Below are 27,981 nucleotides of genomic sequence, written 5' to 3' on the forward strand. Positions count from 1 at the left end.
GTATTTCAATCCTGGTATCGACGATAAAGAATAGATCGGCTTTATGGTAAAAAAGAAACGTATATTTCCATTTCCCCTCTTTTTATCACAATCTTTTCGCCGTATCTAGTTTTCGCACTTGCTCTTCCTTTCCCGATTTCTCAAAAGCTTCCTCGTGCTTCCTTTTGCTCGACACTCTTCCACAAACTGTTTACCAACTGTTCTATCACCCATGTGTTGAGTTTTTAATTCTCCAACCTTTATTCCCATGCCTGCGAACCTAGTAATTAATCTCGATAAAAATCGATCTTCCTCCTCTCGAAACTTTTTTCGTGTGCGCAAATTTTTAAAGAGGGGGAAAAAAGCGATATTACAAAATTAACGAACAATTGGATATATTGGAAACGCATGACGAAGGCAGCTAAACTGCTCACAGCGTTGACATAGCTCGCGTGGCGAGCTTGATTGCCTCCAAGATCAGCCCCCTCGAATTAACAACAGTTTTGATTACTTCTCAACTGTTCAACGTATCGATGAACCGACAACGAAAACTTGCTCGAATCGAATATTTACGAATTATAGTTTTTACACGTAAAACCAGTAAAAAAAACTCTTCTTCAAACCTTCGTGCACCTTGACGCTATGGCGTCGAAACACGATCGCTTCTCGTTCGAAGGAAAATTTTTCGAGGGAAGTGTAACAGGTGTGGAATAATACGGAACATAAAGATAACACGAAGAAATTAGAACGTAAAATAATCCAGGGACCAGTGAAAAATCGATAAAAATTCTGTTCGTCGAATCTGAAGGATTTTCAGTCGAACGATCGAGCAAAAGTTCCATCGCTTTTGCGTAAGACGCGAAACTTGTAAAATGGAAAGACGTTTAAAAGGAGGGGGGAGGGCAAGGTCGAGAGCAGTCGTCCGGCTTGAAATATCGATCGTCACGCACGTCGCGAGAGGAGGCATCGTGGCGTCCATTGTGGCGAGGTTCTCACAAAGCTCTCCATTGTTTAGCCGAGCTCGCATTCCTAAATCTCCATTGTCGCGTGGATGGACGCAATTGGAAGCTGGCTAGGCCTCGTTTCGGTCGAGGACGAGTCGACACGTGGCCGAGTATATCGTCTCTCCTTATTGTTCGCTTCAAAGTGATTTGAAAGGAAAATGAAGAATGATTCAAGATTTTTCAATTAGGAACGTAACAAAGAAGGAGGTGATGCATTCGTTGGTAAAAATCTCTCATCCTCGAAGTAATCGAAAGCAAGATGAAACTCGAATAATTTGATCTCGATTTCTTTGCTGGATTGTGGAGGCTTTTCAATTAGGAGTGTGACAAAGAACGGGACGTGACGCGTTCATTTACAAATATCGTGTCTTACTCCTCGATGGTCGAAAGGAGAAGGAAGCTCGAACGATTTCGATTTTCAATTAGGAATGCAACGTGATGCATTCGTTTACAAATATCTTACTTTTCCCCATCGATCTTCGAAGCGATCGAAAGGAAAAGGAAGCTCGATTCAAGATTTTCAATTAGCAACGTAATTCATTCGTTTGTTTTTCGCCAATCTTCGATCGAAGGGAAAGACAAAAATTCGAATGATTCGATCTCGAGTATATAATGAAATGGAACGACTGATTTTACCAAATGATCGGCCAACTGTGTATAATCTTTTTATTCTTAATTTTTAAATTTCTTCAAATACGTGGACGAACGTGGTGCACCGTTTCGGCATAATTTTCGAAATGTGTAAAATAGGTTAACAAGATGACGCAGTTCGATGCACAATTTGTAGGAATCCTGTCTGACAAGTGGGAACTAATGGCGATTCCGTACTTGCAAATCGCGTTAATAGTTAGCAACATAATATATACATATAATTAATAACATTACCTACACGCGATGTTTCGCGTACAATGAGTCACTAATTTCGGGCTGAAATTTACGTTTTCAAGAAACGATTGCAAAAATTCGAATAAATTAGAAGGAAGAGCCTCGTGTATTGTAATTAAAAAAAAAAAAACTCAATCTGGTTAAAACAAAATTTCCCCGAATTTCGAAAAGAAGAAGAAGAAGAAGAAAAGGAACGATCATGCACGACAGGAGACGATAACTTTCATTTCCTTCTAAAAATATATATATATATAAAGAACGAAAAAAATTAAGCTGAAGAAGAAGAAGAAGAAGAAAGACGCGCCCAAGTATAATTTAAATTGCGTAGAATTTTAAACGAATCTCATCCCCAACGAAGTGGAAGAAGATATAAGAAAGATTACGTTTTATACGCGAGCAATTAAAAAAGCGGAATGCTTACGGAAAGAACGACGTCCAATAACTACACCATTCAACTCTTCCCCTTAAATATAATATAAAACCAATAATAATCCCTCGTCTCTCGTTGCTTCACCGCCGCCCTTTGCCGCGCGATTAAAACTGGAGATCGGTGAAAAATGGCGTGTTCGATCGAAAGAGATCGATAATATTGGAAACCGGTCGAGATTTAACACGCTGTCCACCAAGTTGCGTATCATCCTCTCCGGGAGGGAGGATATTTCTTTCCAGTCTATCCTTCGAGTTGGATCGAGTTAAAAAACGAGGCATAATTGCGGTTAAATTCCGCTCTACACGCCACGGAATCACTTTTTAAAAAGGCGCGTAAACTCGGCTCGAGAGGGCGAACTTGCTCGTCTCCCACACACGCGCACCTTTTTTAATGGAAAACACGTGGCTAAAGTAGCTCCTCCCCGCGATGGAGCCATTCGAGTTTTTTGGTAGCCACCATTTTCCTTCGATTCGAAGAGGAAACGCGGACCAATCTTTCTCCTTTCGAGTTTTATTCGAAACCCTTTAACGAATCGTCAAGAGGGACAGAAGAGTTATCGATAACGATAAATAAACGGGATAAAAACTGGTGTGTCGGGATATTTATTGTTATATCGATGAATTCCTCGAACCGTCGCTGCGAAGTCTTCTTGGTGGACAGAGAGAGAGAGAGAGAGAGAGAGAGAGAGAGAGAGAGAGAGAGAGAGAGAGAGAGAGAGAGAGCTTAACCCCGTGAAATAAAAAGCGAGTTGCTTTCTCTTCCCTGTGACACGGTCGGAAATAGATATCTGGACCAAGTTTCATCCGATTTTTATCTCCTTCTCGAAACGCCCTCTTGATATCTCTCCTCGTGCGATTCTCTCCCTGTTATCGGCAACCATTCTTCCCACAATGGCGTTGAACATCTCGTGGAAATTACTGCCGGATGAAATGAAAATGACGTTTTGAAAATGACGAGTTTCGCGAAGAATAAGAACCTCGATTATTGCAATTTCCAAAGATATTCTCGTTGCCAAACTCTGGCCAAAGTAAGAGTCAAGTAATTGCGCTCGAAACTCATTGGAGACGAACGATTCGAGGACATTATTAACAACGATGGTTTGGAATCGAGATTGTTGCGAAACATTGAAGCAGCAGCCTCCTCTCGAGAGGAGTCAAAGGGTAAGTAATTTACTTCGGTATCAGATTCATCGATACAGACACTGATAATTTCGATCAATCGATAATCTCTTAGACGTTCGTCCCCTTGCTCCAGTTAGGGGATTAAATCTTATTGGATACATACGGATCGAAGCAACAGGGCCACTGTGTGGTGGATAGATTCAGGGCGGAGGCACGCATCGGTTGGAAAACATTAGTCAGACGTGGGCCAATTATCAAATTCAAAGTTCCCTATAAGCTGGATAATTGGATAACGCCGACGGGATATATATATATTCGAATTGTGTACCTTGCAAAGGGATACACGGCCTTTAACCGATTCCGGATAATTGCGAGACAATGGTGGTTTGAAATTTGTAATTAATTATTGGTGAATTAGTGATCCCTTTGTTAAGGGATTGAATAAACGAATCTCGCGCATCTCGTCGTGCTTAGTCACGCTAAACGACGATAGAAATACTCTTGATTCAGTTTAATTCGTTTAATCAATCGATTCTCACTCGCCTCTGGTTGATACAGCTAATTTCAATCAAAGGAGATTTCAATTCAAGTCGGAGCTTCCTCGATCTTCGATCGTTTTCAATCGACGTGTTGAACACTGGATTCCAGACAGATTCTCCTTACGCGTTATATTCGAAACGAGATTGGTGGGCCTTGATCGATATCCGTGAATGGAGATGTCTGCTCCAATCGAATCGTGTTATTTATTTTTGCGTTTGGCGCGAAACGAGATAAAGGAACGAAGGAAGATTATTTCTTTGCGCGTGGAATATTACAGAGACGTAAACTAAGCGTAAACGGTATCGATGACAGATCTATTACAGGTTGAATCATGATATTTAGCCGGCAGATACACGTGTTGTTTGCACGGATTAACGCACAGAAATCACAGAGGATATCGGTTGTCGAGAGAACGGAGAATCGGAGAAACGCTCCAAACAGTTGAATCGCGCAATGTGATTGTCGAGCAATCGTTAATCCGTAACCCACGATGTGTTAACCATTCGAGAGACGAGTCTCGCTCGTCGGATTATATTTTTTAAAAAAGACTGTAATTTTGTTTCGTTCTCTTATATATTATACGTTATATCGATTACTACGTGCTTTCTTTTTTTCTATTCTATAGTAATTGAACTGCAATGTTTGTTCATTTTCAACGAAATAAGAAATTGTAACGAAAAGCAAAATATCGTCCAGGTTAGGCGACTCTATAGTTCGAACCGAAGTGACAGTGGCGCCACGGCCGTTTCACGCGGCAACAACTTGAACTATTTATGCTAGATTTCGTTGTCTTCGATGAACAAGAGTTGAACGATCGTCGTAAAATAAGTTTCTTGGATAAAATCATTTTGCGTTACTCGTAAAATAATCAACATTTCTTTCGAACGAAACAAGATTCGATCTATTCTATGCTGTCGAACGTTGAATTTTCCATTCACCAAGCGAAACTAACGAGGTACGCGCTATATATAAAATCTTTATCATATCTAAAAAATCTTTTTTCACGATCCTCGAGGGATGTATGTAATCCTGGCACGGGTCCAATCGGAATAGAATTCTTCCGGGAAGTTTTACCATGCCTACGATTCCTCTCGTGCCAACCAACGATCCCACCTGCCCCCTTAGCAGCAACTTTTTCGAATTGTGCCACGCTAATCAGTTCCTGCGCACTGCGATGTGCCACATTTTATCTCTCGCCTCTCTCTCTCTCTCCCTTCTCCCCCTTTCTTTTCTCGCCAGTGGAACATTCTCGATCTCGACGATTCGCATTGAGCGGCGGGAGCGAATCGACGCCAACGGTTGGGGAGGGGAGAGGGGAGAAGCGATTAGAAACATGACACGCGGGAACGAACGTTGTTTCTTCTCGAACGACAACGACGAAACGATTCTTCTATCGGATTTCAAAAATTCGACCGAACTTTTCTGGAAGCGATCTGAGAAGAAAGTTTTCCATCCACCTCTTTCATCCAGTTCCGTCCTCTGATATTTTTCACACTCTCCACGACGAGTTTGTATACACAGGGATTGTCGCCGATTGCCTCGAATTTTTCTCTCGTATCGGATCCAGCCGAAACGAATCTTGTTTGCCGGACAAAGCGGATGGTGTTCACAAACACGATAAACAAATCAACTGCACGAACTTATCTGGATCCATGGGATATTTAATTTAATACGTCGTAACCATCCTTTCTATCGTGAAATTTGAGAAAGGTGATGGAGAGATCATCTTTGAAATTCTTCTACTTTGTGATACTTTTTTCCCCCTCTCCCTTAACACGTTCGTCGCCCATATTTGGATTTCAACCAAAAACCTTTGCGCTCGTATTTGTATTTAAGAAGGTTGCCGATCAAATAAAATTATATTACACGTATATTTACATTAGGAAATATAAAATGTAGGACTATACGGCGACGTACGAGAGAAATTTAATGGAATAAACACCGAAATATAAAATATACATTCGATTCACAGAATTTGAAATTTAAGAAGAATAGAAACGGACAATATTAGCGAACCATGTTTCTGCATCTTGACACGATTTTAAATCTAAAATTAAACCGTGTACGGTAACATAGCAGCCTGTCGTTACGAATTTCCACCGATAATGCAGAGTTGGACCGAGAGCCGATCAGAGGCTTACATTCGCAATATTTAAGATCGATATTTGGAAAGTCTTCGAACGATTGAAACGGACGAGTGGAGACACCAGAAGACACCAGCTAAATTTCATTACTTTTTGACGAGTAACATTCGTGAAAAACTGAATCACGCTGGCCGCGTTGAGGGCAGGCTCGAGACGAATTTTCGAGCCTTTTTGTTTTCGCCGGTGGATCGGGAATTTATGTGGAAACGGGAGGCAGGATGACACGGGAGGTGACAAATTCCTTTCGGGTGTAATAAATTATAACTCTTCTCTTTCTCCCCGCGAGAAAGTGAGAGCGGAGGTGACGCGTGTTAACGTTACAACAAAAGCGACGTGTCGCGGTTCGGATTGTGGCTAGTGAAGAGGGGGGAGGGTTTCATCTTTTGACTGGGAAATCGCTTTGTGTGTAAATTCAGCCGAGTGGATGTAACGCTTGACAATCGGGGACCGACGGCTCTTTGCCGTTTCCACGGACGTTCTTTTGACAACGTCACCCACCCCGCGCACGGTGAATGTGTTTTCTTCGAGAATTTAATTCTCGAACTGGGGAGGGGGGGGGGCGGATATTTCTATATGACGAATTCTTTTCAACGATTTTGTTATCGTTTTTTTTTTTTTTTTTTTTTTTTTCGTCTTCCTTTCTATTCATTTCTAATTTATATTATATACACGTGTGTGTATTGAAAATTGGTTGCAATATTAATTACGATTTAATATAAATCAAGGCGTATCGCTTATTATTATTACATAGGATAAAGTAGGAAAATTTAAATGTTGTAATAATGTCGTGAATTCTTGTTTATCGAATATTATTTCCGGAAGCAGAGTGGAATTATATGGGTAAACAAGTAAGTTGGAACAACTCATTTGTTTGTAATACGGTATAATATCACGCACGTTTCATGATTGAAAACGTTGCATGATTAAATTATGCACACAAATAATGCACTTGCATAACGTTCAAATAACATTTTAATGCGAAAGTTAATACTCGTATAGTTGTCAGATTTCGTAAAATCGTGTTATTTAAATCGTAATCCATAAATTTCAACCGCAATTTATCGATGAAATACTCGACTTGATAATCTTTTAATAAATTCTATACGTTTCGATTATAATAATAAGTGATAATCCTTTTTAAAGTTTCTTAAAAAAAAAAAAAAAAAAAATGCCATTTTCAATACTTCAATCGTTTCTTCGTTTCTCGATCACAATTGCTTCGAACTGCAAAAAACAAATTGTCAAGCAGGAGACGGACATTTATTACGATAAATGATCGATAGCCTGTTGCATAATGAAATATCTTCTAATTGCACATGACGCGATTCTCTGTGGAATTGACCTAATCGGTTCATGCCATACGTATTTTACGTATCTACAGAATATGCGGAATATATTCGGCATATATGACTGTTCGAAAATTTAACAACCGATTCCTCGAGCCACGTATGATGAAAACGATCGATTAAACGCTATTAAAATGAGAAAAAACTTCAAACCGTTATAACTTCGAAACGAGCGACTTTTGATCGACGAATGAACGATCATTGGAAGCGCAAAATCTTCCCCTTTAAACCTTTCTTTGAATCGTTTCGATACGACTTCCGGTTTCCGAGATATCGTCGTGTAAAGAGAAGCGTAATTTTTCGCTTTTATCCGGGCTCTCTCGCTCGGACCCTCGTCTCACTGACCCATTACAAACTCGAGACGAAATTCCTAGAGAAACGTACGCACGCGGGGAAAAATGTGGGTCAATTGGGTCCATTCATAATTTCCGCATCGCGTTATTAAGCGGTATGGAAACTTTGAATCATTGTATTTCGGCGATAGTTCGAGATATCGAATCGAGACTTCAATCGTACGATTTTCACCAACTTTCGAATAGGTTTCGATCTTTATTACGGGAAGTTGAAATTTATTCGTTCGTGACTTTATTGCAATCGATTCGATTGTCACGATGCAAAGTATATCGAGAGTTAAATTTAATTTTCGTATATTTTTGCATAGCACGAAGGATAATAAATGCGTATTTTTTTCGAATTTTTTTTTTTTTTTTCGATTCCTAATTTTCGTTTCATTCGAGGTTGAAGAATCACCCTTTAAATTTTCTGACACCTGTAGCCGAACTTTCGGTACTGAACGTCACGCGCATACACGTATTATAAAGCTTTATATACGAGGTTATACAAAAAAGAATGATAAAGCATACTTGCCACGTATTAATTTACATAAATATTTTGCGAAACGGAACGCATCCCTCCATGAATTGCATATGTTATTTCTCACGCGATATGAATTACATGTAACAGCAGTTTATTATACCACGGCTGAAATAAAATTAAAGAGCGTTTTAATATGTACGATGGGACACGTGGAAAGCGTGAAAGCTCGATACGCGGGCTGCTAAATTTTTTACTTTGATTGTTTGTTCGCGTTGTAAATTGTCGTTGCTAATAAATCATTCGTTATTAACACCACGAATAATTCACTATCGAGAAGAAGATTTGTCTTAGCTTTTCGAACGCTACGAATAATAATCGTTCAAATATCCTTCCTTACCATCGATCGATACTTACCATGCCATATATACATCAATTCGTCTCTTTCTTATCCCCAATGAAAGAGACATCAGAATACGTTTGCGGCAAATATCATCATCACGAGCCTGCCCGTAATTAATTAAAAATCGTTCGAATGCTCATCATCGAAGGTAAATTCTACACTCCCTCTCAAGTATGACGATCCCAAATTATAATATACTCTCTTTTTTGTCGCGTCGAGCCAAGTTTAAGAGGGATTTAAGTTCGTCCCCGTTATCGGTGGCTAATGGACGGTGATACAGGATTCGCGTGTTAGCAACCGCTAACGAGCCGGCAAATTGTTTTTGCGAATATCTCTCTCTCTCTCTCTCTCTCTGTGTAAGCTGCTCGGCTCTATTATAATCCGTGCTAATTTCGGCATTGTATTCGCTTTAAGTCACCTCGGATCGGAAACACTCCACGTGAACTCCGGTAATCTGTGTACAGTCAGACTCGGGAACACCTGTTCCGTTTCACTGCCGAGACTAATTAGTCAATTAGCCATTCCACCGAGTAACCCAAACCTTATAACGCTGTTATCGAGATTCTCGATTCGATCGAATACCTGGCCGGAGGGAAACGCGATGAATAAGTAAATATAATTTATTTTATTATTATCGGCGTCTTTTTCTGTTACACGATTTTTAAACGAGTTTCAACTAATCGTCGAGTTAAAAGCAGTCGAATTAATCAATAAAATTAGAAACGTTCTATTTGGAATGTTTTTCGGTCGGTGTTCAGAAATTTGTGGAATAAATCATAGATTTATACCTATTATAATTGAATCATTTAAATACATTCTTAATTGAATTGATAAAATAAATTAAGAAAAATTAAATAACATTAGTTTGTCAAACTGAAGTTAATCTTTTGTTTTTAAAATTATTTTTTAAAATTCATTAGATGTCCGAAGTTTAAGAGTCGATCTTTTAAATCAAATGTAGTAAATTAATAAATTACTTCCAATGAATTTCATTCCTCAAACAACACCCAATTAAATGATATTTAATCATTAAAACGAACGATAAACCTAGTTTTTTCTTTTTTTTTTTCCATTAGAAACTGTTTCTTGGATCAATTTCTTAGCCAATCGGTTATCATCCCCCTGCCCTAACATCCTCGACACGCGGTTTCTCCTGGGAGGAAGCTGTGCTAACTTGGCCCTCGATTGATTTGTGTTTCAGCTGCGTGGGTGGCGACTTTTTAAAAGTGTTTCTACATCTGGAGGCGAGCGGCGTTTCCGAGTACACCCCGTGGTCAGGTGTGCTTTGCGGGGATCTACGCGACATCCCCCAGGTCCTCTACAGCTCGAGGTCCACGCTTATCTTGGAGTTTCACACGCAGGAATCCTCGTCCGCTAATGCGACCGGCTTTTTTGGAAATTTCCACTTCATCGACAGGCGTAAGTTTCATCACGGAGCGAGAGTGGCAAATTTCCAAATTGTTGTTGTATTCCAAGATGTGGGAAACGGGAGGGATGATCGAAACGAGAAGAGTCACTCGCGTGCTTTATCGTCCCCAGCCTTTTTATAATTCAAATCGATGTATATATAAAAACAGTTTTAATCGAATATGCATCGATCGAAGCTGTCACGGCATCAGATGATGCTTGCGAAACGAGTAAAGCGTCCAAGGAACGAGTCGATTGACAGCTTCTTTCCTACACGGATCTTTGCTAATTCGAGTCAATATATCCATATATACAAACAGTTTTGATCGAAGCTGTCATGGCATCCATTGAGATACGACGATGCTTGTGAAACGAATAGAGTTCAATTATAAAAAAAAACTAATTCAAATACGTGTATACATGATGCACTCAATCGAATATGCATCGAGCTGTCATCCATTATGAAACGAATAAAGTAGTCCATAGATCGATAGCTTCTTAAAAAATGCTTTCGTCATCTTTATCAGCCTGCTTTGTTACGCAGATTTATCTTATTTTATATAAAAAGCTAATTCAAATCAAATTATACATGTGTGTGACGATGCTTGTGAAACGAACAGATGTATCCAAGAGGCAAGGAGTCGATTGATAAAGCATCCGAAAGATATAAAGAACGATTGAAGTCGATTGACATCAATTATAAGAAGCTGTCACCTGGTATATCCATCGATCCGTGAGACACGACGATGCTTGCGAATAAAGTAGTCCAAGGAAGGAGTCGATTGACAGCTTCTTAGAAAGATCTGATTAATTCACTTAAAAGAGGGAAATTCCATCCTCGGCACGCTCGATCGAGAAATTGCTTCAAGTTTTCTTTTGCGAAACTCTTTCGAGTTTTACTACCACCACCATCCTCAACAAGAACCGATGAATTCGTGTCCATTTGAAAATGAGACCAATCTCTCGATTGTGCGCTTTTCCGTTCCCACAAATTCGATGATTACGCGGAGGAAAAAATTCAACCTCTGTTTCAACCGCGTGACGGATTAACAATTTTGTTAAATCGTTTGTTAAACGATTTGCAGATAACTCAACGATAGAATAACAAACCAAATGCGAAATCTTTTTGTATTTTCTTGTATTCGCAGAGAGAGGAAGGGAGGGAGGAAGATAGAGAGAATTTGCCTAATTATGCACGCGAGGGGATTCGTGTTTTTTTTTTTTTTTTGAACGCGTAACAAGCAGCGCGTCGCAGGAAAGAGAGAAACAAGATCGTGGAACCGTGGTAAAACTCGTGCTACTTTGGAGCCGTCAGGTTCATAAATCTACCCGGTCGAGCATTGCGACGAGTGGAATATTTTCTACCAGGAGGGGGGAGAGAGTGTGTACGAATTTTTCACTTAAGCGTCTTCGTAAATGGAAGAAATATCTAAAAGGAAGAGAGAAAAGAGCAACGTAGTCGTAATAATAATGATTCCATGATGACTGCAAATAAGTAAACTTCATAACGCGATTATTACATCTGTTATATCCCTTTCTTTTTCGCTATTTCTCTCGCCACCAAAAATGTGCACTGTGGTCGAGAAACGTGATCAGCAGCCGTGTTTACGATTCGAATCGCTTCGATGGTGTTTATTGAAAAAAAATAAAAAAGAAAAAAAATTGACGATAAGAAACATCGATCGCTCGTCGTATCGTACGATCATCTTGTACGCAGAGCGATATTATAATCGTTCGTAGTGGCAAAAGGGTTGAAAGATAGAGAGAAGAAAGATACTTTTTGGGGAGGAAAATTTCTAAAAATAAAATAAATTGAACGTTAAGAAAAATCGACAGACGGGGCTCGACTCGATCGTGGCACGTTAGACGACTAATCGTTGCTTCCATCCAATGCGTACTTTAAAAACAAACGGATCGTTTGGAGAAAAAATAAGATGCGATATCTCTACCCCCACGTATTATCGTCGCCACTTACCTCTTAAAAAAAAAAAAAAAAAAAAAAGTGTCCGTCGCCGGTTGAAGGAATTCGAACCATTTGTCTGGCTTAAATGTTCCTTAACCACTTCCGGCAGCGTTTTTCCCCTACGTTTTCTCCTACGATAAATCTTAGCCCCTTCCGGAACAACCGTATATCCTGTCCTTAAAAAAGTGCAACGTGAAGAAACTTCCCTTTTAAAATTTTAACGATAAACAAATTTGAATCGATCGATCTTCCACTTTCTTTCTTGCCAGAAAAAAAATTTCTTGAAAATTCATTACGCACGTCGATATTTCCCAGGGAAGGGAAACGCGTTTCTTGTTCACCCATCCACCTGGGGGACCAAGATCTTAGATCATCCTGAATCATCATAGTTTTCGCGGGGCTTGTTAAACGGAAAATATCGTAAGTTTGGGCGGAAACCGTGGCTCGGTTCGTTAGTAAACGCTTCACGGCCAGGAAGCGTGCATTTTAAATCCAAAAATTTTTTATTTCGCTCACGTATTAATCCCAGCTCACACGTGTGCCACATACAATTCTTCCCTCGAGAGACTTCTCTTCCCGAAAGATAGAAATTGTGAGAAGATGAGAAGAAGGAATTTTGCAACAGAATTATTATTATTATTATTATTATTACTACTATCTCTCCTTCCTTCTCGAGTTTTTCGCAAAAATCGTTCAATTTTCCACACCACCCTCCCCTTTCTGCAACTCGTGAACCACGATTTGTTTTCCCGATTTTGGATTTTCGTCTTGCTCCTCCGCGGAGGGAACGGATTTCGGTTCGAAGTTAATCCGAGGTGGCCCAAAATTTCTGTGGAGGATCTCCTCTTCCACCTCCTCCTGCTGCTGCTACTTCCGGCCAGGCATAATGGAAGTCGATAACCGAGGAGATTAGTCGGGCGGAGATTAGACGACAGATAGGAAAATCGGTGCACGGTGGGCTGGCTTATCGTAAATCGTGTTATCAAAGCGACGTAACGTATAATGTTTGCACAGTGCGCCAAGAGGGGGGGGAAGGGGTGTACACCGCTCGTGATCCCGCACGGCTAACTCGATCGATATTCAATTTCGCCGGCGATCGTCGATTACGTCGTCGTGACGCTTTTATCACCGCGAGCTGCCCACCCTAACTCGTGACGGGGACGGCGACTACGATGATTCGTGAAGCGAAGATGATGATTCGTGGAGGGTGAGGAGGGGAAACGCGGATTGGCGGATCGAGTAATGCGTGAAGAACGCGTCACGAATCCATTTCGTTCGATCCATCATCCACGGACAAACCTGTCAACCGGGGTTGAATGCGCGAATCCGCCGCGACGCGAGACGAAGAACAAGAACGGAGGGGAATGTAAATATAACAGAGACGTGTCTCCCCCATCAATATTCCACGTTTATACAATTTTGTGTAACGTAACATTTTCGACATCTTTTTACAATCGTGAACGTGACGATACGTGAAAAACATATGCATTCGAGAGTGCTTTTTAGAATTCGACTGGACGTTGTAATTTTTAAAATGCTTGAATAATAATCTCTTTTCTTTCGAATGAAGTAAATTAGTTATATTTCGCCATTTTTTATATCTTCCTTCTTTTTTTTCTTAGAATCGTTCGACGATACATGAAAAATAATCCTTAGAATTCGACTGGACGTTGTAATTTTTAAAATGCTTAAATAATAATCTCTTTTCTTTCGAATGCTTCGTAAGTAAACGCTGAATTCGTTATATTTCGCCATTTTTTATATCTTCCTTTTTTTTTTTTTTCTCTTAGAATCGTTCGACGATATATGAAAAATAATCCTTAAAATTCGATTGGACGTTGTAATTTTTAAAATGCTTAAATAATAATCTCTTTTCTTTCGAATGAAGTAAACGCTGAATTCGTTATATTTCGCCATTTTTTATATCTTCCTTCTTTTTTTTTAGAATCGTTCGATAATACGTGAAATATATACGCTCGAGCCTTTTTTTAACCCTTAGGATTCGACCAGACTCGACATTGTAATTTTTAAAATAATTTAAAAATTTTCTTTCGAATGCTTCGTAAGTAAACGCTGAATTCGTTATATTTCTCCATTTTACACGATTCACAAGTTGCTGCTAGATAAAAGAAAAAAAAAAAAAAGGAGTGCAAAGAAGTGTTAACAATAGGTGTGGAGGAACGAAGAAAATTCGGCGTGTTCGGGCATAGATCACACGCCGTTAAACGGTAAACAGCGGGCCGTGTTTCGGAGCGTGAAACAGCAGCTCGCTGATTAACCATGTATAATTAAAATGTAATTTCTTGCCCGCGTAACAAGAGCAAGTTTTAATCACAAACGGGGCTCAAATCTCGAAGAAACAACGAGGGGAGGTTGCACGCCGAGGGGGGACGATGATTATCATCGCGGTTGTCCAGAGAATTGAAAAAAAAAAAAAGAAAATCTTATTTTCCTTTCGAAGGAATTATCGAGGGGCGGAAAGATGACGAAGGGTAACTTACTTATTGCTTATTACCTGACTAAGCCTCGATCTACCTAGAAATTTGGCGATTAACTGGGAAGGCGAGACGCCTTCCCGATCATCGTCTTCTCGATATAATATTACTCGAATCCCTTAACCAGTTAATTGGACACTTTTCGTAATAATCGATCTTCCAAAGGAAAAAAAAAAAAAAAAAAGGAAAGAAAAGAAAAACTGACGAGTCGATTTATCAATCCACTTCGTGACTCAAGAATCAACTCGGCGTAAATCAGCCGCGCAAAATACCCATTTTGCCAATTTAGATAATAACACCGTGCCTCGATCCTTCGACATCGATAGCCCCGACACCAACCTCCACCTTCCTTCCTGCCTCTATCTCGTAGCCCCAAACCGTGTCGTAAACCAACCAACGTCGTAAATTTTCACCGTCGAACCTTTCACGTGGCAAGTTATAAGATATCCGCTCGAAACTCGATCAGTCACGAAATTAAAATTCCGAACCGAGGTTTAGACGAACTCGCTTATCGCCGATAAAAGGAAGCGATGGTCAAGAATAAAAAGGCTATACGGCCGCTCTTTACACGCCATTTCCCCGTAACGGCCTTTCTTAATTATTATACTTTTTCGATTTACGCAATGTTTCGTTATACGATAAAAAAAAAGAAAACGCTTTACGAACTAAAATATTATTATATAAAAAATTGGAATTTTTACGTACGTTTTCCGGGATGTGTCCAAGCCGTAAAACGAGGAAACGTCTCTCCGCTATTGATTAAAGTGGATAATTTCAACTGACTATTTCCAACTTTATTCTAGCTGCTGCCGCCACGCGGAGATCGCGCTAATTACTCGAAGACCCGAGATATACACTGAAATTCGATTTCCCCCTTTTATCCGAATCCATTCCAATCGGCAGTTAGGGGTGGACCACGCGTGTTATTACCGCCCCTCGAAAAATTCTAATCAAAGCTTGATCGGCTCCCTGAAGGAGCCGCCATTCTTTCCAATTGTGCCTTTATGAAAGAGCGAAACGTGGAGGGGGAAGAATTCGTTTCGGACGAATATGCGCGGAATTGTAATGGAAACGATTCGACGTGTCTAATATTAAATTCTTTCGCTCGAAGAAGACGGCGCTTTGGGAAATTTGTGTTTCTAAATTTGAATTTAACGATAACGATATAGTAAAGGGGGACTTTTTTTTTTTTTTTCTCTTTCCTCAAAATGTTGAGAGGAGAAGGTTGTTGCGCGACAACGGGAGTACAAGGTTTTCGATTAACGGGTTCAGCCAACTCGTTCTTTCGCGGTGATACGCTATTTGGTTTGCTCGTTTAAACTTGGTTCGCGGCTCTTTCGATTTTATCATTTTGACAGTTCTATTATCGTTACGAGAAACACACCGTGCCAACATCTTCCTTCGCGCGATAAAATGCAAGTGATATAATTTTGAAGAGAGAGAGAGAGAGAGAGAGAAAATAGGAGAACAATTTCTCCTACTTTTTTTTTTTACATTCTTGTAATAACGAGATACACTTTTATTCGTCAATTAAAATCGACCAAACCGTTCCAACTCGTTCCTTTCCCCGGAACAACATGGATCTTTCTACTCGATTTTTGCTTCCTTCTTTTTTCCCTCCGCGTATAATTGAAAATTATCGTTCCACGACAGTTCAAAACAGCCTCCTTTGATCGAGATAGAGGCATTTAAAGGCTGCGCTCGATCGTTAAAAATTTTTAATCGATACTCGATGTTTCTTTCCTTCTTTTTCCTTCTTTTTCGAAGCTCGAGAAACGAAACACGAGTGGTACTTGGAAAACTTGTCTCGAGTCGGTGGTATAATTTCCCCTTCATGATCCCATCGGTGGCCGCTGTTTTATGCAATCCCCGTTTCCGTTTGTTGCGCATTCCACGATACCTGGGAGACAGATCTGATACGAAAAGTACTTAAAAACTCGTGAACTCGTTTCTCGAGTAGAAGTTAAAGGTAAATCTTTCCCTCTCGAACGAAACTTTGCCCCGCGGCACGTCCGTCTCTTTCCCGTAAACAACTCGCCACGTCGTTACGTAAATTCCTAGCTAGGGAATATCCCGTACAAAGTTAATGGAACTTAGAAATAACAATTTCTTCCAGTCCCGGCATCGCGTTTCCCAATTTCTTTCAATCTCGCGTTTGATCGGGTTATAATTGTAAATTGTGTTAAAATTGTGAGATGATTTTGATTAAGAAAGGATGTGTTTAACGAAGGAAATAGGAATATGGACGTGATGATGTAAGCCATCGGATTCAGATCCGAATGAATAAAACTGGCATATTTTTGATCGTAAGTATATTTTTAACAATCCATATATTTAAAAAAGACTATAATTTTGTTTCGTTCTTTTCATTTTTTTTTCTATTTTATTTTAAACTATATTATACGTTTTATTTTTCTATATGTTTAGATATATTTTACTGCTATATGCATTTTCAACGAAATAATAAATTATAATAAATAGAAATTATCTCAAAAAATAATATTTCTCCAATTAGACTCTATAATTCGAATTACTGTGAGGCAGTTCGAAAAAAGAGGAACAGACGAAACAGAATCGAAACAGCGATCGTCACAAATACACACAAGATACACGTGTATAAATTGAACAGTAAATGCATAATTTTTCAGGATTGGATACATTGCTCGAGAATCCTCCCCGGGAGGAGAACTTGTTCCCACGAGAATCGATTACTTTCGTTTCTTTCGACTTTTGTTCCTCCATCCTACAGCAACTACGAAAGAGAGATAGATAGAAGGGGAAAAAAAATCGAAAAATATTTCGTCCCCCCTCCCCCCCCCTCGCGATATCGCGCGAAATTGAAGGAGGAAATGTTAATAGAAGCCGTTTCTATGCGTGGCCAACGTTTCAATCTGGATCCGCGCCACTTATCTAAATCCAAGAAAGATCGCGGGGAGAAAGTTTGGTCGTTAGAGCGGGTCGTTTAACTTTAATGAGATCACAGGGTTAAAATAGCGAAAGTAGCTCTCTCTACGTTTTCGATACTAACTGTTCGCGGCCGTTGCTTGAACCGGGATTAATCGAGCGACCGGTTACTTAAAGAGTACTTACCGCGAGACGTAAACTCTGGAACCACGTTGCCAGACTCTTTTAACGATTCTTTCCCTTTCAGCTTGTGCCGAAAGTGTAACGTTCCGTGAAACCGTTTCGAATTCACTGGCTTGTTTGTTGCGACACAGGCACAGATCGCGAAACCTAATTCTATTAAATGTGCAAATAAGTTTTTTCCTTTGTCTTTTTTTTCTCCAAATTCAAGATTTTATTGCACAAATCGGATACGAGATTACCCGATCGTTTCAGTCGGACGAATACCGTTTAATCTCATAACTGGATTCTCATCGAGCAATTTCTCTAACCTTTTACACTCGTATTTGTATTTAAGAAGATTACCAATCAAGCAGCAAAAGTCCCTAGAATGTAATTATATTATACATATGGTGACTATACGGTGATGTACGAGTGTACTCACCGTCGTCGAACTTTCTCGATGCACCCGAACGATCGTCGTCTTCCAAATTAAAATTTCCGGCTTTAAATCTTTGCTACGACTTTTCGCACATTCCGTGAGATACAACGTTCTCTTTCACTGTCGCATAAACCATTTCTGTAGTTTCAACGGCCGATTTTTTAAACTGGAACGCGAAAAGGAAGCGGCGACGCTTCTCGCACGCCATATCGCTCGAAATTATTGCACGAGACTGGAAACTGTTAGAGCGCTCGTCACGCCTCTTCTTAAAAATGAAAGAACGCTCTTTCAGATGGCGCCACGAACGGCAAAGTGATTCGGTCGAAAGTTACGATCGTAGAGAAAAAGAGGAAGGAATTTACTTGCATGTGCTGCAACGAAAAAATTCGCAATATATTTTTCAACACCATTGCTGTTAATTTCGACGGGTGCAGAGTACTCTTCAGAACATTGGCGTTCGAATACGTAAATGAAAAATAATAACACGGTGTTTAAATCAAACGTGCTTCCAATTATACGATATCGTTCAAACGAACTCTTAATTATCGATCATCGTGACGAACAAACTATTAAACAATACCACTAACATAGTCGATTCTCGGTTCAAATTTTTGGATATTTATCCCAAGTAAGTATTGAAAGCTTCACGTGATAAAGATGTAACGTTTATCGTTTCGAGGTTATGTCGAGAAGTGTAAGAAAGAGAAAAGAAAAAAACGATTCGCGCGTGAGAAATTTTGTGAACTTGAAATAAATCGTAGATAGTCGCGAGAAAGGGAGGGAAAACGTGGTTCGTTCGTTCGATTAAATTCAATTAAATTATTATTCGGGCAAATATATAAATGTATAAAATTTTATTCGCTCTTGTTTAAGTTGCCCGCCCCTCTGTTCATCCATCCACTGTTGTTTGAATCAAATTGCGTTTACCGTCTCGTAATTTATATTATTCATTTAATTTCTGGAAAAGTAATAAACGTCACCGGCCTCGAAAATTATGACATTGCGACAGGCGTTCGCAACATTAAATTCATACCAGTAGTTTTTCATGTTCTTTTCCCGCATTATTCTTCTTATTATAACGTCATAAAATACACATACGTGCGTATACACCTACATATACACGTAACCTCGTTTTCCTCTCTCTGTTATTTTTTTTTTCTTCCACTTCTTTTTTCTTTTTCCCCATCCTCCCTCTCTCACTTTCGTTCGCTTTTTCTTTCCGTTCACGTAACGCGTAAGTCACACTATTGTCGTAGGTGTGTATCGTGAGTTTTCCACATCGGTATGCGCGATACGAAACTTCTTGTTATTAAATTGTTAAAATTAATATTTCGCGTATAAAGTTATTTCACTTTATCAGAGTCTCCTAATCTACTCTTGCAAAAAAAACTCTTGCAACTCGAGAAAAAAAACATTTGTTGCCACGCGAATTTTCTCTCGCTCACGATTTTATAAGATAAATAACACGTTCGCCCGTTTCACGTTCGAAAACAAAAAAGGAACGTCTCCCAAAAGTAAATGAAAATATCTTCTTTTTTTTCACTCGTACGCTTTTTCCTTTTTAAATTATCATTTTTTTTTTTTAAAAGATTAAAATTAATAATAATATATATATCTTCTAAATTTATTTTCTATGTTTTCCTTTCCCCTTAATTCGACGATATATCCGTTTCGACCGATATTCATTCAATATCTCGCGTGTTACAGCGAATATCAAACACGAAAAGCCGAGCGAAGTTAACGATGATGGCAAACGCATAAACACGCGCGTTTCCGTTTGTGTACAACGCAACCCCCTTAACGGGTGCAACCCTATTACTTTAAAATGGAACGGGGCCGTCCCGTTGCGGGGAGGTGTTTGCAGTGCTGTGCAATTAAAACGTTGTAATTTGCGGGACGCGTTGATCGGCGGAATTGAGTAAACGGCGCGCAACAGAGCGGTGTTCGAAACAAACGTGGCGTTCGCGACAGACGTGGTGTATCACGTCTATTGCCTTAATTCGTGCGGGCGCCGGTAAATTGATAATGAATCCTATACGATTGGGCGATTAATTTAGGAAATTCAACTCGTCCTGTTCGGGAAACGTTCGATTCGATCCCGTCGAATTTCCAAAACGGATCGATCCAGAGGAGTGGAGGTGTTTTCCTCTTCGAGCGACGATCGGTGAATCTCTTATCTTTTGTATTCCATTTTTGATTGAACAAATGTTGAATTTCAAGGTCAATGTTTTGAAAATGTTTTTTTTTTTTTTTTTTTACAGATATTAGTGAAAAATTTAAAAAGATCTTATTTGTTGACTCATTGTTGTTACCAAAAATTTATTTATCATCTAACTATCTAACATAACCTCAATTGCGACTAACGAGCAAAAGGAGAACGCGTGAAACGATTGATAATAATAGATAAAAAAGAAGTTTGAGAAGACTATAATGTATAAAAATAGTGTGTCTTTTGTTTAAATAAAATATCGCGAGTAAGTTACATTGCACTCATTATTTCTATTTAAAAATTTAACTCTTCGATCTGACATAACCTCAATTGCAACTAACGAGTGAAAGGAGAACGCGTGAAACGATTGATAATAATAGATAAAAAAGAAGTTTGAGAAGACTATAATGTATAAAAATAGTGTGTCTTTTGTTTAAATAAAATATCGCGAGTAAGTTACATTGCACTCATTATTTCTATTTAAAAATTTAACTCTTCGATCTGACATAACCTCAATTGCAACTAACGAGTGAAAGGAGAACGCGTGAAACGATTGATAGTAATAGATAAAAAAGAAAAGACTTTTAACATAACCTCAATTGCAACTAACAAAAGGAGAGAACGCGTGAAACGATTGATAATAATAAATGAAAAAGAACTTTGAAAAGACTATAACATATAAAAATAGTGTGAACTTTTGCTCAAATAAAATATCGTGGAATTGAATAATTGAGGTATTAGGAGAATAGATATGGTACAACATAGAAATGACCTTGACAGGTGAAATTTATTCCTCACTGGCAAATGTTTACATAGATATGGTAATTATTACCGACTCTACGTAGCAAGTGTTCAACACTGAACAGAATATATATACGTACGATATATATTGCGCGTGTATATATGTATTCGTAGCTCAAGAAAATAGACGCACGTTCTTCTCACCTTTAAATAGATCGTTCGAATATTTATACTGATTTTTTTTACTATTCCGATACTATTTTCTTACATAAATATTTATAATTTATGAATCACGCGTTGTATATAAATATTCTATTTCCACTTATTAATTTATGCGAATTAAAAATTGGACACGCCTTTTCCTTTTTCTTATAGCGGCCAAGTTTTTAAGTTAACTTGAAATTAAATTATGGAAATAAAGCTGGTGATAAACTTTCATCGCCACAGAAAGAGAAAAAGAGAGAGAGAGAGAGCAACTTTCGTTTACGATAAATTCTCGAAAGAAAAACGGGGCGTAACGTGAATATTGATATGTAAATTGGAGATAAAAGAGCAAATGACGAGTACAAGGATGAAATGGATGAATATTTCGTATAACGGTGTGGTGATCGATAGCCGAGAAATCTAGCGTAGCTAGAAAATATAGCGTAAATTGAGTTGAACGGAACATATTTCGAAGAGGCCGACTACATCATTTTCTCTGGAAATGGCTCTCGCAATGGGATTAGCGCGCGAACAGAAAAGGAACTGGGAAATGGAAGGATCAAGCTGCGAGATTAACCCATAAGAAAATACTTTAATTGATTTGTCAGATGAAATCCATTGATTAACGCAAGAGAGAGAGAGAGAGAGAGAGAGAGAGAGAGAGAGATAATAAATCTCGAAGGTTTGTTTCATCGAAAAAAAGAAAAAAAAGACCACCGATTCCTTAACTTCAAATCATTCAAAAATTCTCAAGATCGCACATCGTATATATTTTCGCCAATTTCTCATTCCTGTCGCATACTTACATTTTGTTACAAGCGTAACATATGCAACGATTATATTCATCTCGCGTAACATCGACCCATCCCCCCTCCACGCCCCATCAAGAATTTCAATAACCGTAAAAGGAGCGGAGTTGCATAGTTATTCTTCCCTTGAACCGACCCTGTCCATCCTGTCCCGAGGGCGAAACTTTCCCCTTCGAAAGTCGAGATAACGCGTTCCGTTCGAGATGAAATGGGACGAAAAGAAAGCGGAATCTGCGGCCTTTAATCGGTTGAACGCGAGAATCGGGTAGCGCATTCGAACGCACAACACGTGTACGAAGAGGAACACGAGCGATCACGAAAACGCAGCAGGCAAAACGTGTGTGGCAGCCTGCTGGTGCAAAGTGGTTACGTGGCTCGCGTACAAACTCGATTAAAATCTATCCACCAACCAGGCAGGGTAATGGGGGGAGGAAATTTAAGAAGAATCTCAAGAGGACGCGCGTTTTCGCGGTCGAGGAAGATAGTATTTTCTTATCGCCTCGACAACGCGTCGCCAGTCGAGAGAGAGAGGTCTTCTTCTGTCCGTTCGTTTCGAGGGAGAGAAATGAAAAAAAGAAAAAAAAAGGAAGAAACGACACGAGTCTCGAGGGGATGGCAGCTGCAGTTCGTTTATGCGACGTTTTTTCCCCCGGTTCTTCTTCACGACAAAAGTCAACGTGACGAATGGGCGACGCTCGATTGGTCTGAACGATCTCGTCCTCTGGAAACTCGTTCTTTCGCCCCGTTGCGAAAGAAGACAGAAATCCGGCGGATGAAGGAGAAATTGCGGGGACAGGGATTGAAGGTGAAACGTTCGAAGGGATAGAAGAAGATAGGATGAACGAGACTGGTTGGCACGGTTGGCAAAGTTGTTACCAGATTCGTGATTAGTAGTGAGAGCGCGTCAAGAGAGGTATATTTAGAAAAATCGATTTGCAACGAAGGACTAGAAAAGTAATATTGTTCCAGAAATAAGCTCTAAGCAACTAATCGATCGGACCGTATTAAAATTAGAAAAAATTTAAACCGCTGTAACTCCGAAACGAGCGATCTCTGATCGACGAACGAACGTTCGTCGGAAGCGTGGAATCTTCCCCTTTAAAACGTGTTTTGAATTATTTCGATACGACTTCCGGTTGCCGAGATATCGTCGTGTAAAGAGAAAGGTAATTTTTTTTTTTAATCGTTCACTCTCGCTCGCGCCTCTCGTCTCACCGACCTATTCGACGAGGCGAGTGGCGGAGTCGCAATTGCTGGAAGAGCGTGGTACGCCTGATTCTAGGGGAAAAAATGTGGGTCACTAAATCGCGAGCTCCATTCATAATTTTGTGCTTGCGCACCGTGCAAACTTCGAACCCCCGTATCTCGGCAACCGATCGAGATATCGGGATGAATCGAAAACCTACTTCAATGGCACGTTTCCCTCTATCTCTCGCGATAATAAATTTTAACGAACGAAATCTTTAATTTATTATCGCGATTTTTATATAATATTCAAACTCACATCACGATTACGATTAACGGTTCGTGCTTTATTTCATTTTGAAATTATCGTTCGATTATCGTTCTGTTGATACGGAAAGTCTGCACGTACAAGTTTGCACAACAGAGAGATTAATATTCCTTCCCTTCGTATATATATATATATATATGTATCGTATCAAACGTGGGGATGGCGAAAGCGCGAGTCACTTAATTATCGCCGGCCTGAATGGAGGAAAACAGCGGTGGAATTCGAGCGTGCATCCGTAGTCTCCTATAATTACTTGCGAGCTTAGCAATGATGATAAACTGACGGAGATTTGGTTACATATATACATATATATATATATATATATCGATGTGTGGCGCGCGAAACGCGGTTAATAAACGAGCCAATGAAATTTCCTCGCCTCCACTCGCTGTCGCAATTTTGAATCGTTATTTCAACGGCATTGGATTCGCACAGATTTTCATAGGGGGGAGGGGGGGAGGGATATCAATGTCGGTCGTGCCATTTCCACGTTACTCCAAAATACACGGACAGGTTTAATAACACGATGAGCGTGATATTTTAATTTTAATACGACGAATATCATTCTTCCCTCTTCTCTTCTATTCCATACGCATTGTGCGTAAATCATCATCGTTTCACGATCGCGTATAATAATCATCGATACGAGAAAACTTGGGGAAATTGCAAACAAACTGTTGTCACGCGATATCTCGAGAGGATTGTATGTACGCGCACACACTTCATATCGATCGAACACGATCGAAGAGGGGAGGAGATAAAGTTAAGGGAAAGTTAAGCAATTGACAAACATGAACTGCTTAACTTCTTGCTTACACGCTCACGACATTTGTGCTCGCGTAGAGTGGAGTGGCGAAGAGTAAAGTTTTTTTTATTAAATTGTCTCCGCCTTATATTCTCTCTTTTCTAACTTTTCCATCTACAAGGAAAACAGAGTTAACGAAGCATCGTATCGAAAATTATGTGAAGGGCTCGATCGATCGTCACAAGATTAATTAATGAACCCGTTACCGGGATTATTAAATAGGAATCGAAAGGGGGCCGTGTGTATCATAAATCATGTGGCCTAATCAAGCGCGTGGCTGACTTTTCCAATTAATTACGGTGTGTTGCCAATTTCTAATAAATCCGTTCTTCGATCGACACTGATTCCGTTTATTTTTAAGTCTCCCTCTCCTTTGGAAATTCCTTTCCAAGGAATGGAAAAGAAGAGGGGGACCGATATTCAGGATGTCGAAAAGAAAGAAAGAAGAAAAAAAGAATCGAAATTTAAATCCATTTATAATTAGCTCGAAAATTTCGTTAGGTAGACTGCTCGCACACACCCTCTCACTGTGCATTTTCAAGTATTCCTCCCTTCTATCTCCACGCTCGATCCCGCGTTATTTTGCAATTTAAAAAGTGAATCCCGTGATGGGCCAACTCGCTCGCAGTTTTTCAAAAGCTTTAAGTAAGTCTACGCTTTTTAACTCGTTTATCCTTCACCTTTTTACGCGAGAAGCAAAAATTTTTTTGTTCGCCGGAAAATAAATTTCAACGGATTTGATGGAACAACAAGTTTATACTAATTCGATCCTCTCGTCTTCTTCTTGTTTAAACCAACACGTTTGATTCAAATTTTGATTCACTTTAATTCGATCGAAATATATTCAACAATCGAAGCGAAAATGCATTAATTCCTTCCCTCAGAATTTTTTACCCTCCCTTATTTTAATTTCTCAAAGAAAAAAAAAAGAAAAAAGGAATTAGGAAAATTATTCTTTGACGAAAGTGTTCGATTTGGCAAATTCAAACGTTTGATTTAAAATTGTACACTTTAATTCGATCGAGGGAGGATGATGAAACGGAAATATCAGCAATCGAAGCGAAAATGCATTAATTCCTTTCCCCCAGAATTTTTTCCTCTTCTTTATTTCGCTCGTACGAAGAAGAGAGAAACAGAATTTTCGAAAAAAAAAAAAGAAAGAATTCGGAGAATTATCTTTTGCTTTTGACGAGAGTGTTCGATTTGGCAAACTCAAACGTTTGATTCAAATTTTACACTTTAATTCGATCGAGGAGGGGATGATGAAACGGAAATATCAGCAATCGAAGCGAAAATGCATTAATTCCTTTCATTAATTTTTTTCCTCTCCCTTATTTTAATTTCCAGAAAAAAAAAAAAGAAGAAAATTAAGAGAATTATACTTTGCTTTTGACGAGAGTTTTCGATTTGGCAAACTCAAACGTTTGATTCGATTTTGATATTTTTTTTTTTGTTCCCTTACTTTAATTTTCAAAAGAAAAAGACAGAATTAGGAGAATTATCTTTCGCTTTTGACGAGAATGTTCGATTTGGGAAACAATGAACGCGCGGATCTGCCCGTTCCCCCGCTAGAGAAAGGATTTAAAACGGTTTTCACGCGAGCCGGCGGAAAATTCAATTATTATTTTTCAATCCCAACAATCTGTTTCTCCCACGCGATGCGCAAATTCGCCGCCACTTCCGCGGAATATCGACCTCCGCGCATAATTTCAATTTGAATTTGCATCAAATATTTCGAAAATTCGATTCGAGCAACTCGACTCGTTTCTTTCGAATCTCGATCGATGGGGGAAAAATTAATTTCTTTTTTTCTTTTTTCTTTTTTTTTTTTTTTTTCGAACAGCAAAAATTGAAATTTCCACTGATATTTCTGCTTCCATCGAATTCGAGGGGTGCAATGCTGCTCGACGTCCGGTTTCCATCCGGTTAATAATCGCTTTACTCTTTCCATCTCTCTATACGACTTATAGCAGCCGATGTGTGTGCATATAACGGAATGAATAATATCCCGCTAATTGAAGTCAAAACATCCGATAAACGTCAGGCATCAACGGGTTTCATTGTATTTATGCATGCAATTTGTTACGTTTAAATATTTAATTTTCTAGGAAACCGATCGGAACCGATCGAAATAACGCGCGTTATGAAATATAAATATATCCGAAATATTAGGTCACGTTTTTCTCGTACGACCAAAGGAAAACGATATATATTCTCGAAGCTGTAATCTTTTCTCGATGAAAAATACGGGCGACGTATTTCTCAACGAGACTCACCGCATTCCATTTTTATAAAACTTTCTGAACAAATTCTGCGAATGCCGGGATTACAGCTTCTCGTATCTTATTTTTTAAGAAACAAGTGTAAACGAGTGATAATCGATGAAATAACCAATTTTTCTCGATCAATTTCTTGAAAGAGTAACGAATTATTCCTTCCTTTAAAGGCAAGTTCAAAAATGATCCAACTACTTTTCCAATTTTTTACCAAGTTACACGCAAATTTCATTGGAGTTGATGTTGCTGGACGATCAAGTTCCACTTTGGCCTCCAATTTATCTTTGTTTAATATGGATTTCGGTCCAGCTCGTTTTCAACATTCTCATTTCCACGGTTTCTGAATTTCTGAAACCACCTCCTCTCATCTCGTTCGATATTCGCGCAGGAACAATATTCGTTTGGAAAAACAGTTAAACTAATACAAAAAAAAAGGAACTTATTACCTATTCTTAAAACCTGTTCTTTGCATTCTTTCCATATCAGTTTAATACAGCGAAACCATAAGAGAAATAAATAAATCGAGGGATTTTTTAGATAATCAATCGAGAAGCTTTCCACCAGTGAAGCGCATCTCTTTCCAAAACCTCGAGTTTAGAAACATTTCTATATATATATATATTGATTCTTGTTCTAAATAACTCGGGGAGAGAATTTATTTCGCGAAGCTTTCCCCTTACCTTCTTTCCGCCTCGCCATTCGTTACCTTAATTCGAACTCGTCGCGATATCATCCCATTGCATCTCTAACAATAATTAATTTTAAAAATAATAACGGACAGATGGCCTTCCTTTTTCTCCTTCGTCGAATTAAATTTCCAGCCAATTTCCACATCTCCGCGGACAAATATCGGGCCCCAAATCTCCAAATTTCATTACACGCCCGAATTTGAATAATTATATGTGCGCAAATACCGCGTCGTCGTCCGTGTACCAAGCTGAATTGCCAACGCGCTAACCGCTCCTAACGAACTCCGAGTTGAGTCCTTAAGACAACAAAGCGTTGTCGCCCCCGTTGATTCGTGGAAAATTCGTGAATGCGAGAAAAGAAAAGGAGAGGAAGAAAAAAAAGATCGATTCCGATCGATGAATAAAATTTTCGGGAAGAAAACTTTGAAACATTGTGAAACGCGAGGTTGAAAAAAGGAAACAGCATGAAATGTAAGAATAAAGGCTTCTCCTATTCCGTGATTCTACTTTCGATACAAAAACGGAAGAAGCAACTCAACGGTGCGCGCGTGTGTGTGTGTATGTAGATTTATCAGGAGAGAGATCAGGAGTACGCTTCTCAGAAGTTTTTCCCTTCATCCGTGCGATTCTTGATCTTCCTTCTCTCCTTTGAAAGGAAGAAAAGAAAGAAGAAAGGAAGGAGAAAGGGAAATCCGAGAGA

The 27,981-nt window shown here is 39.2% G+C and overlaps 1 protein-coding gene and 1 long non-coding RNA gene across 3 annotated transcripts in view; one reads left to right on the forward strand and one right to left on the reverse strand.

The window, feature by feature from the left end:
- The window catches only part of Sol1 (CUB domain-containing protein Sol1), a 314,064-nt gene that overhangs the window by 83,381 nt on the left and 202,702 nt on the right, over window positions 1-27,981 (forward strand). For both annotated transcript variants that reach the window (XR_015290526.1, XM_086902370.1), the window contains exon 4: window positions 9,867-10,084. Coding sequence is in view for 1 of the 2 variants with exons in the window: in XM_086902370.1 (XP_086758496.1) it covers window positions 9,867-10,084 (218 nt within the window). In the remaining variant the exon portion in view is untranslated. The remainder of the gene's footprint in view (window positions 1-9,866; window positions 10,085-27,981) is intronic.
- On the reverse strand, window positions 16,826-18,312 carry LOC147658372 (uncharacterized). Its single transcript, XR_015290527.1, has 3 exons — window positions 18,039-18,312; window positions 17,621-17,979; window positions 16,826-17,282 (listed from the first exon to the last, which is right to left on the reverse strand). It is a non-coding gene; the product is annotated as an uncharacterized LOC147658372 (long non-coding RNA).

Source organism: Apis florea, unplaced genomic scaffold (genome assembly GCF_048593485.1).
Source record: "Apis florea isolate Af1SG1 unplaced genomic scaffold, ASM4859348v1 contig_2272_pilon, whole genome shotgun sequence".
NCBI lineage: Eukaryota > Metazoa > Arthropoda > Insecta > Hymenoptera > Apidae > Apis > Apis florea.